The 19,381-nt window shown below is 37.8% G+C and overlaps 1 protein-coding gene across 1 annotated transcript in view; it reads left to right on the top strand.

Moving 5' to 3' along the window:
* Positions 1-19,381, top strand: part of MIER3 (MIER family member 3) — a 34,199-nt gene that overhangs the window by 6,778 nt on the left and 8,040 nt on the right. The window contains exons 4-10 of the mRNA XM_047086769.1: positions 7,278-7,412; positions 8,938-9,058; positions 10,180-10,265; positions 10,461-10,533; positions 12,512-12,663; positions 16,202-16,283; positions 17,787-17,881. Coding sequence (XP_046942725.1) covers positions 7,278-7,412; positions 8,938-9,058; positions 10,180-10,265; positions 10,461-10,533; positions 12,512-12,663; positions 16,202-16,283; positions 17,787-17,881 — 744 coding nt within the window. The remainder of the gene's footprint in view (positions 1-7,277; positions 7,413-8,937; positions 9,059-10,179; positions 10,266-10,460; positions 10,534-12,511; positions 12,664-16,201; positions 16,284-17,786; positions 17,882-19,381) is intronic.

Raw genomic sequence — 19,381 nt, 5'->3', positions numbered from 1 at the left:
GAGCTATTCACAAAAATACCTAGTCCTTTTCCTATGATTTTCATTTTGTTTAATAAACACGGGTAATTAATTTTTTTGCTTTGTAATGATATCTGTCACTGAATTTGTAGATTGAGAAAAATTATACGTCTTTAGATATTTCAACTTCTTTCTACTTGGACAGTTTGGCTTCTTGGTATTCTATCACATTCTTAGAAATTGGGACAGAAAAAAAAAAGAAATTGGGACAGAAAGATAAAGGATATCTTTAATTTATTTTTTTATTAAAACTGTTTTTAATGTTTATTTTGAGAGAGAGAGAGAGAGAGAGCACAGGTGGTGGAGGGGTAGAGAGAGAGAGGGAGACACAGAGTCCATTGCAGGCTCCAGGCTCTGAGCTGTCAGCACTGAGCCCGATTCAGGGCTCAAGCCCACAGACCACAAGATCATGACCTGAACTGAAGTCAGACACTTAACTGACTGAGCCACCCATGCGCCCTGATACAGGTGATCTTGAAACAGCTTCTAGTGAAGACCAAAGAACTGTGTCTCCATCTAGAAGCCTAATCTTCTCTCATTGAACAATGGATAAGAGGAGCTATTTCTTTTTTTTTTTTTAATTTTTTTTAATGTTTTTATTTATATTAGAGTTTGCGTGAGTGAGGGAGGGGCAGAGAGTCAGAGACAGAATCTGAAGCAGACTTCAGGCTCTGAGCCATCAGCACAGAGCCTGACGTGGGGCTCGAACCCACGAACTGTGAGATCATGACCTGACCTGAAGTCAGACGCCCAACCAACTGAGCCACCCAGGTGCCCCAAGAGGAGCTATTTCTAAGAGTGACTGACTGCCCAGTTTCTCTGAACTATAATTCTTATGTGTAGTAAAGCGTAACTATGTAAATGTGGTCCCTGTTCTTTATTGATGTTTAATGAAACATGAAAATGAATAAAAGAAACAGTAGATAGAGATACCAGTGTAAAGAGTAAAGATTATTTTTAGAAGAAACTTAAAATTATTTCTATATCATTTAATGTATTTTATTAGTCTTTTATTATTGGAACATTGTTTTAGCTTTTATTACATGTTCACAGTCTTAGGGGCTTGATGTTAATGTTTGTTTTTAAAAATTACAGTAAGGGGTGCCTGGGTGGCTCAGCTGGTTAAGCATCCAACTGTGGATTTTGGTTCAGGTTATGATCTCACAGTTCGTGAGTTCAAGTCCTACATCAGGCTCCACACTGACAGCGTAGTGCCTGCTTGGAATTCTTTCCCCCTGCTTTCTCTACCCTTCACCAGCTCTAGCTTGCACTCCCTCTCAAAATAAATAAACTTTTTTTAAAAAAATACAAAAATTACAGTAAATTTTTATTCTGCAAGTAAACAAACTCGGTAGCTTGTAGTCTGTAAATATGACCTGTATTTTAGTGCTTATAAATTTTTAGTTACATTAGATATTATGGAAAATAAGAGACAAAAAAAAACCCCACTTTGTATAGTAGCACTTAGAAGTAGAGAATACATTATGTGACTACATTTATGTCTTTGAACATATAAGGTTTACATCATGTCTTTCTATATTTTAATTTATTCATGTTAATTTTTGCTAAGGTTTTAATAGTCTAGAGCCATCACTTTTAGAAAAGTTCTATACATTATTATGTAGATTTCCCCCTTGATAATCACTGTGAGATGAGAAAGTGAAAATCACCTTTTCTACCACTTAAAGTCTGGAATAGATCCTTCCTGTTTTGTGGGGTTTTTTTTTAATTATTTAAAAAAGCTATGTGTATTCTGCATGTTTTATGATATCGGACTGGTATTATATGAAAAGTGATCTACATTTCACTTAGACCATTTCTGTTGACCAATCTAGCAGCACCATGAGATGGATTGGATGAGTATTAGCATTATTTTCTTGGTTAAGAGGCCTTGTTGATTGTGAAATGTACCATAGATTTAGAAATTATATAGATGGGGGCAGAGACGAACAGTACTATGGGAAATCTGTATGTTGGTAATGGAATGCATCCTGATTTGTGGTATGTGAAGTTATGTATCATAGGATCAAGGAAATTATGATACTCTTTATTTACAGATAAAGAAATGGAGGGGGAGAGGGATTTTAGGTGATTTGTCTATGGTAATGACACTGAGTCCTCTGCCTCTAAATTTTATGTTCTTTCTGATATAAAACCTTTGCATTTAAAAACAGTTCCCTTAGGAGTAGACTCAATGTGCTCCTTAAAATTTAAATAGGGTCAACAAAATACCCGAGAAAAATCCTCCTACCTGGAATAAGGTGCTAGATCAAACTTTTAAGATGTTGATAGGCTCTAATAGAAACTTCATTTGTAAAGTGCTTCAGAGATTAGATTCACCTTTTCTGTATTTTAACATCAGCTCCCTTTTAGTAACTAGTGCCATTCCTTGACTGTATTAGTGAAGTTTCCACTAAGATACCCACCTTCTTTCTCAACAGATGATCATAATTATTTTTATTTAAAAAAAAAATTTTTTTTTCAACGTTTATTTATTTTTGGGACAGAGAGAGACAGAGCATGAACGGGGGAGGGGCAGAGAGAGAGGGAGACACAGAATCGGAAACAGGCTCCAGGCTCTGAGCCATCAGCCCAGAGCCAGACGCGGGGCTCGAACTCACGGACCGCGAGATCGTGACCTGGCTGAAGTCGGACACTTAACCGACTGCGCCACCCAGGCGCCCCCATAATTATTTTTATAGAGAAAGTAGGGTTTTCATGAATGACTACCTAGAATCTCCTGTTTGCCCCACACATACAAATATAACTTTTGTACTCATTCTTTCTTCTTTCTTTACTGTCCCTAGAGTATATGCCACATCCCAGGCTAACTCTTAATTCTATCCCTCATGCTCTGAGTCTGTTCTTCCCACTTATTTTTTTTTTATTTCAGCATAGCAAGTCCTACTCATATGTTTCCTACATTTGGAAGAACTTTTTTTTAAATGCCTTATTAAAATTTTTTTTCATGTTCATGTTTTTTGAGAATGAAAGTGAGTGAGACTGTGTAAGGGAGGGGCAGAGAGAGAGAGTGGGAGAGAGAATCCCAAGCAGGCTCCATGCTGTCAGCACAGAGCCTGATGCAGGGCTCAATCTCATGGTGAGATCATGGCCAGAGCCAAAATCAAGTCAGACACTTAACAGACTAAGTCACCCAGGAGCCCTAGAAGAAATTCTTTTTAACCTGTGTTATCTTTAGTGATTCTTTTTTTATAGTGTATGCACTTTTCCCCCCTCTATTCAGTCCTCAACTTTGTTTCTCCCAATAGTCTGTAGGGTCACCAATAATTCCTGATTGATAGGTACAGAGAATTCATGTCTCTCTATATCTCAATTGATTTCTCTTTGATATTTGACTTAAGTGACTATCTCTGGTCTCTCCATAGTTGTTTCTTCCTTAACTTATGTAATTCTGCTTTCACCTAGTTCTGCTCTCCAGTATCTCCCTCTGTTGTATTTATGAGCTTTTCTTCCTTTGCCCATGTTTTAACTGATGGCATTCCCCAGGTCTCTAGATTTTGTCTTCGCACTCTGTATGGCCTTTCTGGATGATCTCATTCAGGCCCACTGCTTCAACTTTTGCCTTGAATTATCATTTACCATCCTACCCTCCACCCTCAAGTTCATTTGTCTGATGTTTCTGTTTCATAATGGTGCTATAAGTATTTAGCCTTTTTAGGCCAGAAACGGGCAGTTCATGTAGACTTCACTGTCACTTACTTTCACTTTATCATGTAGGCCAAGAAACAGATTCTTTTTTCTTAATTTCACTCAGATAATTCCCTTCCTTAGTTGAGGTTCTCATTCTTGGACTCCCCCCAGAATGTTACTTTCAAAATGCATATTTTGTTTAAAATTTTTTAGATGTGTCCCATTGCCTTTAGGGTAATATATCTGAAAGTTCTTCTAATAAACTATATATTCCTTTCTCTTTTCTGTCTACCCTCTCAACTTCTGTGGCTTTTTTTTTTTTTTTAATTTTTTTTTTCAACGTTTTTTATTTATTTTTGGGACAGAGGGAGACAGAGCATGAACGGGGGAGGGGCAGAGAGAGAGGGAGACACAGAATCGGAAACAGGCTCCAGGCTCCGAGCCATCAGCCCAGAGCCTGACGCGGGGCTCGAACTCACGGACCGCGAGATCGTGACCTGGCTGAAGTCGGACGCTTAACCGACTGCGCCACCCATGTGCCCCTCTGTGGCTTTAAATATCATCTAGATGCTAATGAATGCCAGATTTATATCTTTAGCCCAGCTTGATCCTCTAAGCACCAGGCTCCTGGACAACTTGACTCTTTTGCTTAGATGTTTCATAGTCCTCTCAAATTTAACTCGTGTCTTCTGCAGGACTCTTAATTTTTTTCCTTCACAAACCTTTCCTTCAGTCCTTTCTATCTCAGTAAAAGTTATCACCATGCAGGCAGTTGCCCAAATAGAAATCTGGGGAATCCTCCTTGTCTCCCCCTTTCACTCTCACATCCCGGAACTCATTTGATTCCACCTCCGGATGTATATCATCTATTTACTTCTCTTCATGTCTGTATCACTACCTTAATCCAGCATGAGGCTCTTAGGTGGTCTCCCTGCTTTTTTCTTACCTCTCCATCTTCTCACACTTTTCTTTATGTAGCTGCCCAGCATTGAAGAAGAAATGAAGTCATGGCACTCCCCACCTGCCTTTTTTTTTTTTTAAGTCTCCATTTACTTCCCACTGTCCTGGGAGTAAAGGACACTGTCTTTCCTTTGACCTGGTGAAAGTAGATTCTCTACATTATTCTGTATTTCAGGACCCTGTTTATTTCATTGCATTCATCATAATTGGCAATTCTGTATTTGTGTATTGTCACTATCTCTGCGCCCCCGCCCCCTCCCCCCCCCCACCCTTTGCACTGACTGTAAACTGTAGAAGGGCAAGACCTGTTTTCATACCAGCACTTGGCATACTGGCCTACTGGCACACAGTAACTGCTCAGTCAGTGTTTCTTATACCACGAGTCCCTGGTATACAGCCCTCATCTGTCAAATCCCTCTTCATCTTTCGAGACTTAGCTCAGTCTTTCCATCCTATGTGGTACCTCCCTAACCTCATGTATTCCCATGAGGAAATGCCATTATTCCCAGAGTGTAGTTCTTCCCTTCTCTGTACTCAACAGTGTATGGTGCTATTTCCAGAATTGATTAATGCAGCCAACACATTGTATTATAGTTGTTAACTTACCAGTTTCTTCCATCAGGAGTACAGTCATTGAGAGCAGGGATTTTTCTATAAATTTTCTTTTCTCTATCCATAGCTAGTAGCCTCTGCACAGTATCTAGAATGCAGTAAATTCTGTATTGATGGAAAAGTGGACCTGCCTGTGTATGATGAGTAAAAATTGACATCTCCTCAGGTCACGGAGAGAATCTGAAACTTCTGAGGTTTTGGAGAAATACTGATGACAGATGGTTTGCAAAGGCTGCAACCTAGTCTCCTCTTAAAACCAATATGAGCCAAAGGGAATAGGCTGCATGGAGTCTGCAAGGAGCAGGGCTAAGGAGACTCTAAATCTGGTTCTGGGCACATTTGAGGGGTTCTGTTCATTGATTCAGGAGAAGAATAATTCACGAGGTTTCCTCATGGCATGGGTGAACTTCTGTCCATCCTGACCATCCAACTCAATTTGTGCTGACTCCATGCTACCAAAGCAGCTTTTTAACTGATTTCAATCCCAAGCTGAAAGGATTTCATGAGTGACATGATTGGTATGGTCACTGCAAAAGGCACATGTCTCCTACAGCAAATTTACAAAGTAGCATTCTGTCCTAAACCTTATTCCAAATTCATTTCGCTTGATCTGTTTTAATAAGGCACAGTGAAAAATGTAAGTTCTAGTAGACCTATAAAGGTGAAGGTCAGGTTCTTGGGCACCCCCAGAGCCTGAATTCCCTGTGGGGCCTGGTGGGCAATCACTGGCTTTCTAGAATCATCACTGGCTTCTTTCAGCTCACTTTGTGATATGCTGAGGATATATTTTACATACTCTGCTTTAGCATTTCATGCTTTTTGCATCATGACTTAGGCATTTTGCCTTAAAAAGAAAACTAAACCCATAAGCAAGCTTAATGAATCTCTTAATAGATGGGCATAAACATCTTTACAATATTGAAAAAATTAGTCTATAGATACATTGTTTTGTGTTTATGTATTTGAATAATTATAAATAGTTCTATACACTTTAGTAGTTGAATTAAGATATTTTTAAAAAGGAAATACACTCCTTATTTTCTGATGGATTAGTTGGGGGAAAAGGGTGCCAGTATGTGGCACGGCATAAGTACTCATTACACAGGAAGCACTGCAGCCAAAGTATGTGGTTTTATCAAAGCAGTGCTGCCAGTAAGTGGTACTAGGATTTGAACCCAGAACTGAGCCTTCTGTTTTGTCACCTGTAAAATGGTGGTAATGATACAAACTTCAGTAGATGGTTATGGAAGAGAAACCTAAAACAACTGTACAGAATATAGCTATGATAGTAGTAATATAAAAGGATAATTTTTAACAGTAATATATAAATATTGTTGGTGTTAGTGAATGCTCAGCAGTGGTTTCCCTTCAGGTATCATTTCATTAATATGAAGAATAAACCAAGTGGTCAACTGTTAATTGTGAAGAAACAAGCTAAAAATTACATGAAGTTATTGATTGATTAATTGTGAATGCTTTCAAGGCAAATCATTATACCAATGTGAATGCTAAAAAAATAAAAGTCACTAAAGCAAATATTTGAGGAATTTTTTAAAGGGTGAAATGATAGGGGGGCCTGTGTGGCTCAGTTGGTTAAGCATCTGACTTCATCTCAGGTCGTGATCTCCTGGTTCGTGGGTTCGAGCCCTGCACCAGGCTCTGTGCTGATAGCTCAGAGCCTGGAGCATGCTTTGGATTCTGTGTCTCCCTCTCTCTCTCTCTGCCTCTCCCCTGCTCACGCTCTCTCTCTCTCTCTCTCTCTCTCTCTCTCAAAAATAAATAAACATTAAAAAAAATAGTGAAATGATGCTGGAAAATAAAAATGAAGATGTTAATTTTTAAGGCTTTTGTTAATATGTTAATAAAAGCTCTAAGTCTTTAAGCCTATTTTCTAGCAGTAGTACAAAAAGAAAAACTAAAACTTGGCTTTGATTTGATACTGCTGTTTTGTTAATCTGTTTTATGAACATTAAGTTTATCTGTACTTCTGTATTGTGGCATTTACTGAGTTTATGTTTGTGCCTTGGCTTGACTAGGAAGGAAACATGCCTCTAGAAGATTTACTGGCATTCTATGGCTATGAACCTACAATTCCAGCAGTTGCAAATTCCAGTGCAAATAGCTCCCCAAGTGAACTTGCTGATGAACTACCAGACATGACACTAGACAAAGTAAGTAACAAACATTTAAAAGAAAAATTCCAGATCCAAAAATACCCATTATCATTGGTTGTTTTTTATTAGTTTCCTTTTAATTGAAAGCATTTTATAATTCTGAAATGTAAACTTGTTATTGGCCCCCATTGCTCTTGTCATTTTGGTGACCCAATTTAAATATTGTTTGGATTTGATCACACTACTTTAAAAGTACTAATAGCTTCCCGCTGCTTTGTATGTTTGAGTGTTCTCCCCCAATTTTTTCTTCCCTATGTTGATATATTGTGTCTAAACTTAGATTTTGCCCTCACTTCTTTTGATCCTCTGACTACTTGAACGCATTGATTAATAAATCCCTCAGAAGCCTTCAAACCAAGCTGACTTAGATGTGGAGTGGTTAGAGAGAAGTTCTGTTTTGTTGGGCTCTGTGAGTGACAGCAGCCACAGTAGACAAGGCCATTGTGATGTATCTGTAACATTGTTGGTTGTGGGGAAGGCATAGTTCCTGCTGAGGAAAGTTCACACAACCATGGTCTCTGCTAACTTTCTTTGGTCTTTGGAAAGCTTTCCTTGCCTTTCAGATATCAGGCAGGGAGAGGAATCCACATCTTGGAACCTCTTCCTGTGAATTTTGTTGTTCCCCCTTTCCAGTCAAATGTGATACTACTGTACCATACCTTAATGACTATAGTCACCTAGCGAATATTGAGTGCCTACTAGGTACCAGGCACAAGATAACTATATACTTAAATAATAAATTCAAATCTGTTCTTTTAAAGTTATATCACTAGTCAGAGCTTTTCATTAGTTAGATTTTTTAAATTATTGGAAGAGAAGAGTTTGGAGAAATTTTTGGTTTTGTTTTATTTATGTTGGCAGAAAATTTAATTGTTAAAAAAAATTTTTTTTAATGTTTATTTATTTTTGAGAGAGAGAGAGAACAAGCACTAGTGGGGAAGGGGCAGAGAGACAGAGGGGGGACACAGAATCTGAAGCAGGCTGTAGGTTCTGAGCTGTCAGCACAGAGCCCGACGCGGGGCTCGAACTCACAAACTGCGAGATTGTGACCTGAGCTGAAGTCGGACGCTTAACCGACTGAGCCACCCAGAAGCCCCGAGTTTAATTATTAATCATTTAGAAGTAAGATTATTTTTGTTGTAAAGTCACTAAAACTTAGCCTGCAGCTTCATATGAGCTTTCTGTTTATCCATAAGTTAAACAAAATTGTTTGTTAAAAGTGTGTAAGCAGTAAAGTTATTAAGTATTATATGTAATTAAATATTAAGTGTTACCACTATTTATGTATATGAAGTAAATTATAAGAGCATTTCAGACTTACTTATCTCAAAACTAAGGGGGCTTCAACAGATTCTTACTTGTATCATAATACCATAGTAATACATTTATGAATAATATCATGAAGACTTTTTCTTAAATTGATGAGTTGGAATAATTTTTTTATTAAATTTTTTTTAATTCTTAAATATTTTTATGAGATGTAATAATTTCTAACTCTAACACTGCATTCCTATTCTTATAGGAGGAAATTGCTAAAGACCTGCTGTCCGGTGATGATGAGGAAACTCAGTCTTCTGCAGATGACCTGACACCATCTGTGACATCCCATGAAACTTCCGATTTCTTTCCTAGGCCTTTACGATGTAAGAAACCCAATTGTTACTGATTAGTAGTAGCATTGATACTCTAGGTCAGGTACACTTAATGGCATTCAATAGTTTGTCAGAATATTCTAAGTGTTTTCTTTAATTGACGTGCAGTCCTTTAATAATCCAAATAAGATTATCACTTTTTTTTATTGGGATAGAGGTAAACTAATATGTCCTTTAAAAACCTAAAGTATTTGTTTAGTTTTGCAAGGCTGTATATTTTCTTTCCCAAGATTCATCTGTTACTATGGGAAACAATTCTTCAGCCATGAAATTTCATGGACATTTTTTGGACTCTTTACTCTCCTGGTTTTGAAAACTATCAGATGCTCAAAAAGTATTTTTTAGCGATTTATTTCTTTATTTTTTCGTTTTAGTTCTTGGTGTTATCTCTTAATGTATATCAGTAATATTGAAATGTTTTTGAAGTGAAATAATTTCTTATCTGCAAACTTGCTTATTTTTTTAGGTATTTTGATTGTAGAAGAACTGTTCACTTAACAAATGCAAATACATATACGCTTGTATGTGCACAAAAATATAATTTTGATGGACTTAATGTGCATCTTGGTCTATGTCCCATTCTGGGTTAGTATATAATAAGACCTCCAGTGCTTTCTGTTCTTTTTTAAGGTGACCGTAGTGGTTTTCCTTTTACTTTCCCAAACTCTTTGACAAGACCAAAAATTTTTAATCTTTATTTTTGAGAGAGAGAGAGACAGAGCACGAGCAGGGAGGAGCAGAGAGAGAGAGAGGGAAACACAGATTCTGAAGCAAGCTCTAGGTTCTGAGCTGTCAGCACAGAGCCCAATGCGGGGCTCAAACCCACAAAAGCAAGTTCATGACCTCAGCCGAAGTTGGACACTTAACTGACTGAGCCACCCAGGTGCCCCATGACTAGACCAAAAATTTTTAAGGATATATACACTTTCTTAGTATTTTCAGTGTCTTGTTTTGACTGGTGTTAAGATCTGAGAATAGTACAAGAAGTTGAGTATATTTGTGCTACTCTCATGTATTCAGACTTTTATAATGTACCATGTGCCAGCTGTTCTTCCGGGTGCTGCAAAAGTAGGCAAAAAAACCTTTTTAAAATTTACTTTTCTTCTTTTAAGCAAATACTACATGTGATGGAGATAAGGAATCAGAAGCTGAAGATGTTGAAACAGACAGTGGTAACTCACCTGAAGATTTGAGGAAAGTAAGTTGAGTTACCATCAGAAGTTAGTGGACTGTTTGGACTAACATAACTTTTAAAAACATTTCTGAAGTAACTTAAGATAATTTTGTTGTTACAAGATGAAATTTCTTTTGACTTGTAACTGATTAATAAGTTGGAACTTGTTTTTCAGAATTTATTTTTATAGGGTGTTTTTACTTCTGAATTTTCTTGTAGGAAATAATGATTGGTTTACAATATCAGGCAGAGATTCCTCCGTACCTTGGAGAGTATGATGGTGATGAGAAAGGTAAGGAGGCTTTTGATTTTGATATTGATAATATTTGGTAGGCTGTTACCCCTTAATGTGTTTGTTTACTTATCTGATTGTATACCAGCCTTGGCAGTATAAAGATAAATTTGGAGTCAGTGAAAGTTTGGGACTGACTTAGGAATAATATATCGAAATGAACTGCGGAGCTTGGAGAACCACTCTCTTCTCCGTACAGTGCTTCTTAGCCTTACAGGTATGCGAAGGCAACTGCTAAAGTAGTGGGACGTCTCTGAGGGTGCAGCTGCTTGGCCCACATCCCACTTTAGTAGAAGTGGGTAGAATCTTACCACTTGAGATAATGAGTATTTGAGAGAGAAAATCCTCTTGGAAAGACAACTCTTAATGAATAAAGAATATAGATGAAATTTTGTGTGAGCCCTGAAAGAGAAGGTGGTAGAATACAAGGATTCTTCTTGTTTTGTACACCCCTACTTAAGTGTAATCAGTTTTTTCTTCACAATTTTGCTAGATCCTAGTTAACAGTTGGTTCTGAAAATGTGGTGGAAAATAAAGATACAGGTACATTTCTCTAGCCGAAATTGGGAAGCCTGTAGATTTGGCCATGTGCATTTGACCTTTTCCCTAATGAGTTTATTTGTTCTTATGACATGATGGGGCCAAAGCGTCACAGTGATACAACCCTTCCTGAGTCTTTCTTCCTTTTCTTTGTTAGCTCATCCTCTATTTAAAGGAAGGAAGGAAGGACTGGCTACTGTAGGGTTCTTAGCCTTTTCAGTCCCTACCAATAACATTTTCCTAAACTGCTTTCAAAGTGATATGCTCCCAGGGAAGCAAACAGTAGATGATCACCTTCAGATGCCCCAGTTGCCCACCTAAATGCCACACAAACCTTGGAAGTCAAATACATGCTTAGCAGCTGTCAGTTCTTAGATTAGACATAATGCAGGTAGTCATCTCTCAGTTCTACACATTCAGAAGGAAAGATATACCTTCTCTATACTTAGAGGGAATAAACCCAAACTATTTTACCTATTCAGTTTTGACCGAAGAGGAAAGAAACTGGTTCCAGAAATTTACATGAAAAGTCAGTCTTATTATTTCACAGGCATATTTTATTTTTAACTTTCCTGCTCACTGGGAGTGGTGATTCCTGTGGTGATTCCCAACAGTTGTGAATGTAAAGCACTTACCACGGTCCTTGGTACATAGTGAGATTTCAGCAAATTATTTTATTACACACTTGAAGAATGCATTGCACTTGAAGCAATGGGATAAGTACTTGGGCCTCTGTGTTACTTAATTTTGTGAAGTAGAAGCTTTAATTATGGTGGCAATGTGGACATTGATAGAATATATACCTTATTTGAGTGACATGTCACTCATTAGTATATCAGCCTCTTGAAGAGATTTTGGAAAGTTTAAGTCTCTTACTGTTAATCATTCATTTTTGATTAATTTGCTTCCTCCTTTAAATAAAATTCACCTTTTGGGAGGAAATCAGTAAAGTAAAAACCTACCTTTCTTAGGTATTTCATTATTGGCAGATATTTTGGTTTTTATTGATCTTTGTTTGCTTGTTTTATTTCTTTACAGTTTTTAACCTGTATATAATCATCATAAAGACAGGGAGTTCAGTGAGGTTATTAAAGAATTTTCACAGGTTATTTTTACTCCCTCATTAGGGAGAGTATAAAACCTCTCCTCTGAGTTTTACATTAGATTTTACAGGGCATAGAAAGCCTTCTGATTGGATAGTAAATCCAACCAGCGAGAAAGCTACTTGCTATAGCCACTGGAACACTTGGCCCTTAATAAAGTTAAAAAAAATTTTTTTAAACCTTTACCAATGAAGGACTCACCTTGCCAGGCAATCAAATTGCTTGTGTCCTCAAATAGTCCCAGTGTGTAGCATATCAAAGAAGAGGAAGAACAGTTTGTATACATCTATGAGCATGTTCATTATTTAGTATGTTAATGGGATTTTCTTTATCAGTGTATGAAAATGAAGACCAGCTACTTTGGCGTCCTGGTGTGGTTTTGGAGAGCAAAGTTAAGGAGTACCTTGTTGAGACCTCATTAAGAACTGGAAATGAAAAAATAATGGATAGGATATCTGCAGGAACACACACAAGGGACAATGAACAGGTATTCTTCAAATTTTGTCGAAACAGCAGCTAACTAGTCTCTGCTTGATTTTCTTATATTCGATTAAAATATTTCTTACATGTGAACTGGATATCTCTTTTTCTGATAGATTTTAATTTTTTTTAAATGTATGTATGTATGTATTTATTTATTTATTTATTTCCCCCGCCAACGTTTATTTATTATTTTTTTGGGACAGAGAGAGACAGAGCATGAACGGGGGAGGGGCAGAGAGAGAGGGAGACACAGAATCGGAAACAGGCTCCAGGCTCTGAGCCATCAGCTCAGAGCCTGAGGTGGGGCTCGAACTCCCGGACCACGAGATCGTGACCTGGCTGAAGTCGGACGCTTAACCGACTGCACCACCCAGGCGCCCCTGTTTTTATTTATTTTTGAAGGAGAGAGAGACAGAGCATGAGTGGGGGAGGAGCAGAGAGAGAGGGAGACACAGAATCCGAAGCAGGCTCCAGGCTCTGAGCCATCAGCACAGAGCCCAATGCGGGGCTCGAACCCACAAACTGTGAGATCATGACCTGAGCCGAAGCCGGACGCTCAACCGACTGAGCCACCCAGGCGCCCCAATTTGTTTTTTTTTTTAATGTTTAGTTCTTGAGAGAGAGAGAGAAACAGAGCGCGAGTGGGGAAGGGGCAGGGAGAGAGAGGGAGACACAGAATGTGAAGCAGGCTTCAGGCTCTGAGCCGTCAGCACAGAGCCCAGCACGGGGCTTGAACTCATGCATCATGAGATCATGACCTAGGCCGAAATTGGACGCTTAACCAACTGAGCCACCCAGGTGCCCCCTGATAGATTTTTGAAACTTGGAAAATACTGGCTTATAAAAAGTCCCAAGAGCTGGTAGTGATAACCATTCCATATTGTTTGATGTCTTCTGGTCTTTTCTTCTATGTATATGTGCACATCTTAATTTGAGTCACTTACTTTCCTTTGCCATTGAAAATTCTTTAGTATCTCATTCCTGATGATTTTATATATTCCATCTGTAGCTATAATGTCACTTAACTTAAACATTCTCTATGCTTAGACTTGTAGGTTTTATAATAAAGATATTCTTTGGATTACTCTCGAACTTTATTCAGGAAATGTTTGAAAGTATTTTGTATTAAGGTTGTATAAATTTGCTTTAGGAGCATTTGTTAAGCACTGTGTACCTATAGATGCAGAATACTCCTGATTGTATGTGGGATGGGGCTGGGAGTAATACCTATTAGGGCTTTTTTTTTTTTTTTTTGGAGGCCCCTAGTTTTGCCCTCTGATACCATTTTGCCCCTCTTGTATACTCTTCACCCTGTATCTTTAGCCTAGGTGATCCTAACTGAAATGAATATCCAGTGATAGTTGGACTCAGCCTTGAATTCCCAAGTAACATAGAGAAGTTATAGAAACTGAATTTCAGAGTATCTTTCACCTGTCAAAAAGAAATCCCATTGGGTTTTTGTACTGATAATCCATGAAACTATAAATTAATTTTGCAAGAATTAGTGCCTTTAAAACATTAAACCTTCCAGTTCAAGAACATGGTCTGACTTTCCATTTATTTTACTTTTTTAATCACTCAAATGTTTTTGTTTGTTTGGGTATCACATCCATCTAATTAACTTAATTCTTCAATATTTGAAATACTTACGTGATTTTAATACTTTTGTAAATGGGATCTCTATTATAATGGTATGTTGTTAATATAGAGAAATACCAATTTTTAAAAATTTATTTTTTCTCAAGCTGTTGAAACTAATAATTTTTCAGTTGTTTTTATCAGGCTTTCTAGTCTTTAAGTAGCCATAACTCAGAGATGTTTGGTAGTGATAGTGATTTGAGGCCTGCTTTTGATGGAAAGTAATCATCTAAGGTTTTTACATTAGGAATAATACCAGTGTGGGGCACCTGGGTGGCTCAGTCAGTTAAGCGACCGACTTTGGCTCAGGTCATGATCTCATGGTTTGTGAGTTCAAGCCCTGTGTCGGGCTGTCTGCTGTCAGCACAGAGCCGGCTTTGGATCATCTGTCTGTCTCTCTCACTACCCTTTGCCCCCACGCCTGCTCTCTGTCTCTCTCCTTCTCTCCCTGTCTCTCAAAAATAAATAAACATTAAAAAAAAAAGAAGAAGAATATTGGTGCTTGGTTTGATATAGGTTGTCTTTATTATAGTAAGGTAGTAACATTCTGCTTACACATATAATAGTTTTTGTCTTTGCGGCGCCTGGGTGGCTCAGTCAGTGATGCGTCTGACTTCGGCTCAGGTCATGATATCACAGTTCGTGAGTTCAGTCCCTGCGTCGTGCTCTGTGCTGACAGCTCAGAGCCTGGAGCCTGCTTTGTATTCTGTGTCTCTGTCTCTCTCTGCCCTTCCCCTGCTCACACTCTGTCTCTCTCTCTCTGTCTCAAAAATAAACATGAAGAAAAAAGTTTTTGTCTTTTTTTTCCATGTTTTTTTTTATTTATTTTTTTAATTTTTTTAAATGTTTTTGTTTATTTTTGAGACAGAGAGAGCCAGAGCATGAGCAGGGGAGGGGCAGAGAGAGGGGGAGACACGGAATCTGAAGCAGGCTCCAGACTCTGATCTGTCAGCACAGAGCCTGACGCGTGGCTTAAACTCACAGACTGTGAGATCATGACCTGAGCTGAAATCGGACGCTTAACCGACTCAGCCAGCCAGACGCCCCTTTTCATGTTTATTTTTGAGAGAGAGAGAGACAGACAGACAGAAACATACATAGTGTGAGCGGGGAAGGGGCAGAGAGAGGGAGACACAGAATCTGAAGCAGGCTCCAGGCTCCGAGCTGTCAGCACAGAGCTCGACACGGGGCTTGAACTCACAGACCATGAGATCAAGACCTGAGCTGAAGTTGGACGCTTAACCAACTGAGCCACCCAAGTGCCCCTGGCTTTTTTAAATTAGAAATGGATATTGATTTACCAGATGCTCTTTTAGCAGCTAGATTGGTTGTTTTTTTTTAAGGTTTTATTTATTTATTTTGAGAGCACGTGGGGGGAGGGGCAAAGAGAGGGGAAGAATCTTAAACAGGATTAAAAAATGATACGTTTCATAGTAGACAATGAGACTGTTATAAACCCAAGTCACTAAAATACGCATCCTCTTCCAGGCTAGCTGCTGTTTCCTTATATTGACACTCTAAAAGGCAGGGAGTAGGTGATGTGAAGAACAAGACCATATTTATACTAATTTTTCCCAACTGGAAAAATCATCTAAAATAGGGAAATTTCCCCAGCTCAGATGGCCTGACAATAAAAAATAAAGTCAAGAGTGATACCAGTGGGTGACTTCTGAGGGGTAGAGTGAAAATGAACAAACTTCTGAGATACTTGAGTCTATCATCAGGATAGGTATGTAGACTAAATGTTTGGACAAACATACCCTCAAATGTCTTACATATTTAGAGAGCATTTCAGACAGTATTTGTCAGGACTGTTACTGGTCCTGGTTGTTTGTCTGTTTTAATGCTATTAAGTATGAATTTCTGATAATTTTTATTGAATAGTTTTTTTCTTTCTCTTGTAGGCATTATATGAACTTCTCAAGTGTAACCATAATATAAAGGAAGCAATTGAAAGGTACTGCTGCAATGGAAAGGCATCTCAAGGTAAGCAAAGCTTGGGATCAAGAGAGGGAAATGACAGGGGATCCTCATTTGGGGAGTAGAATAAGCAAAGTATTGTAAAGGATGGAGCAGTCCGGTAACAGTTTTGTAAGATCGGTGTTCATCTTCATAGCGAATAATTGTTTCCTTTTCTTGCCCTCTATTTTTAGACGTACCAGAGATTTTTCAAATACACATTAGTTACCCCCCTGTCACCTCCACTTCCTTGAAGAAATAGTTACAGAACAAAGCAGACCCCAGAGATGACAATATATCCAAAGTAATTAAAAAGAATGATTTTTATGATTTCACTGAACAAAAAGTTGTTTTTTTAAACCAAACAGGAAATGGAAAGGAGATTAAAGATAAAAAACATGTATAAAATATTCCATTGAATTTATTACAAGAAGGGTGTTTTTAGTAATCATGTAATAAAATTTTTACAGCGCTTAGGTTTTGCTTTGTGTGTGTCAAGGAAAATGGTTAACTTTAATTTCAGTAGTTTTGTTATTATATAAGTGAATTGCATGCACCATGGCTTTCATTAAGTAAGTAGGTAAAGAAATAATACTCTAATATTATATAAATGGCTTGGCAAAAATAGAAAAGCTGAAAAGAGTATGTTTAAACTTGTAGGTTGAGACAGTCTTTTGGAATGTTTCCTTATAAAAGTTGTTTTTTTAAAAAACTTATTTTAAGCTCTCCTAATGTTGAGAACTAAATACTGGGTTTTTTTCTTGAGTTCAAACTATGTTTTATCTTTATGGTGGACTATTCTTCATGGGGATGTAGTCTCCCATGTCTTTGAGGAAAAAACTCCCAAGTCTTTTCTGCCCCAAATAGATTTGAGTTTATTGTTAGTGTCTTCTGGGAAGTTGAATGGGATTTAGTGTTTTGAGAACATGGGCTGTTTCTTATTCCTGTTAGATTTCCAGAGTGTAGCACTCTGCAAAAAGACTTTAAATAAATGTATATTGATTACTCATGGTCTCTACTTAAAGCACTATGGTTTTGATATAATAGCAAAATAAGGAACTTTTTTTCCCATAAAGGAAATAACCTTTTTTTCTAATTAAAAAAAAATACATGCTTATAGTTTAAAAAAAATTAGAAAAACAATGAGCATAAGTTAAAAAAATTACATCCTTATCCTTTCATGCAGAGAAAAAAAATCTAGTTTTTATATTTTGGTATTGTAGATTTTTAAGTAATATTTATAATGTGTATACTTTAGGTAATCCTAACTGAAATCATTGGATTACAGAACTGTGTGTGTGTGTGTGTGAGAGTGAGCGAGAGAGAGAGAGAGAGAGAGAGAGAGAGAGAGAGGGAGGGAGAGGGAGGGAGGGAGGGAGGGAGGGAGGTACAGGGAGAGTGAGAGGGAAGGAGTTAGTTAATGGCCTTTTATAGGGGGAAACATACTGAAAGTAAACTAGCAATTCGCATAAAAGATGTGAGGTCAATCAATACATCTTTTTTTTTTTTTTTTTTTTAACATTTCTTTAGAAGGAATGACTGCATGGACAGAAGAAGAATGCCGGAGCTTTGAACATGCACTCATGCTTTTTGGAAAAGATTTTCATCTTATACAGAAGAATAAGGTAAATTAGGCAGATTAGTACAGATTGCTTAGTAATTACAATGAATATGAACAAATAAGTTTTAAGTCACTTAGGACAAAAGAAAGGAAGAACTTGTTAATGCTCTCCTGACATTGACATTTCTCATATTACTCTAAACACGACTGGGATTTGCCAACACCTACTCCTGGGAATGCTGATAGTGTACTCACCTATCTTTTGACACATATAGTTGTCATATTCATAGAATATGGATTCACTTGGGATGCCTGGGTGGCTCATTCCCGTTAAGTGTGTGCCTTTGGCTCAGGTCATGATCTCGTGATTCATGAGTTTGAGCCCTGCGTCAGACTCTGTGCTGACAGCTCAGAGCCTGGAGCCTGCTTCAAATTCTGTGTCTCCCTCTCTCTGCCCCTCCCCCGCTTGCACTCTGTCTCTCTCTCTCTCTCTCTCTCTCTCTCTCTCAAAAATAAACATTAAAACAGAAAAGAAAATGGATTTACTATATTTTCCAGGTAGTCTTAGTCTTTTACCATTTTCCTTGACTTTGATTTCTTTCTAAGCTATTCAGAGGTTTGTGGCCTCAGAAATGTTTCCCTTTAGTGGCCAGAACTGCAGTTGCTGAAAGAAGAAACATTGGTTATAAAACCAACTATAAATGTTACCACAGCATGAAATGCTGGTGAGGTTGTGGAGCAACAGGAATTCTCATTCATTGCTGATGAGAGTGTAAAATAGTATGGCCACCTTAAAAAGACAGTTGACAGTTTCTTGAAAGACAGTTTGGTGTTTTTTTACAAAGCTAACCATACTCTTCCCATATGATCCAGCAATTGTACTCAGTGGTCTTTACCTGAAGGAGTTGAAAACTTAAGTCCACACAGAAACCTCCACACAAATATTAATAGCAGCTTTAGTCATATTGCCAGAACTTGGACATAATTAAGATGTCCTTTGAATAGATGAATTAACACACTTTGAGAGGAAGATGGATAAATACACTGACAGATCCATTCCATGGAATATTATTCAGTGCTGAAAAAGAATGAGCTATCAAACCACAAAGACATGGGGGGACCTTTAAACGTGTATTGCTAAGGCAAAGAAACCAATCTGGAAAGACTATATACTGTATGATCTCAATTATATGACATTCTGGAAAAGGTAAAACTATGGGGGCAATAAATAGATTAGTGGTTTCAAAATTTTTCGTGGAGGGAGGGATGAATAGGTGCAGTACAGAGGATTTTTAAGGCAGTGAAATTATTTTGTATCATGTTATACTCGATAGATGTATGTCATTATATATTTTTCAATACCTATGTAATAAGTAATGACTGAGTGAACCCTAATGTAAATGATTTTGGGTAATAAACCCGTGCTGGTATAGATTCATTGATTGTATCAAGTGCCACTGAGGTGGGGAATTGATAGTGAAGGGAATTATGCATGTTTGGGAGCAGGAGATATATGTGGGAACTTGGACTTTCTGCTCAAATCAGCTGTGAACTGAAAACTGCT

The sequence above is a fragment of the Lynx rufus genome, unplaced genomic scaffold, assembly GCF_022079265.1.
Source record: "Lynx rufus isolate CCGP_SWC_20201006 ecotype Redwood Valley unplaced genomic scaffold, mLynRuf1.p SCAF_1, whole genome shotgun sequence".
Taxonomy (NCBI): Eukaryota; Metazoa; Chordata; class Mammalia; order Carnivora; family Felidae; genus Lynx; species Lynx rufus.
This window is presented reverse-complemented; position numbering and strand designations above follow the sequence as displayed.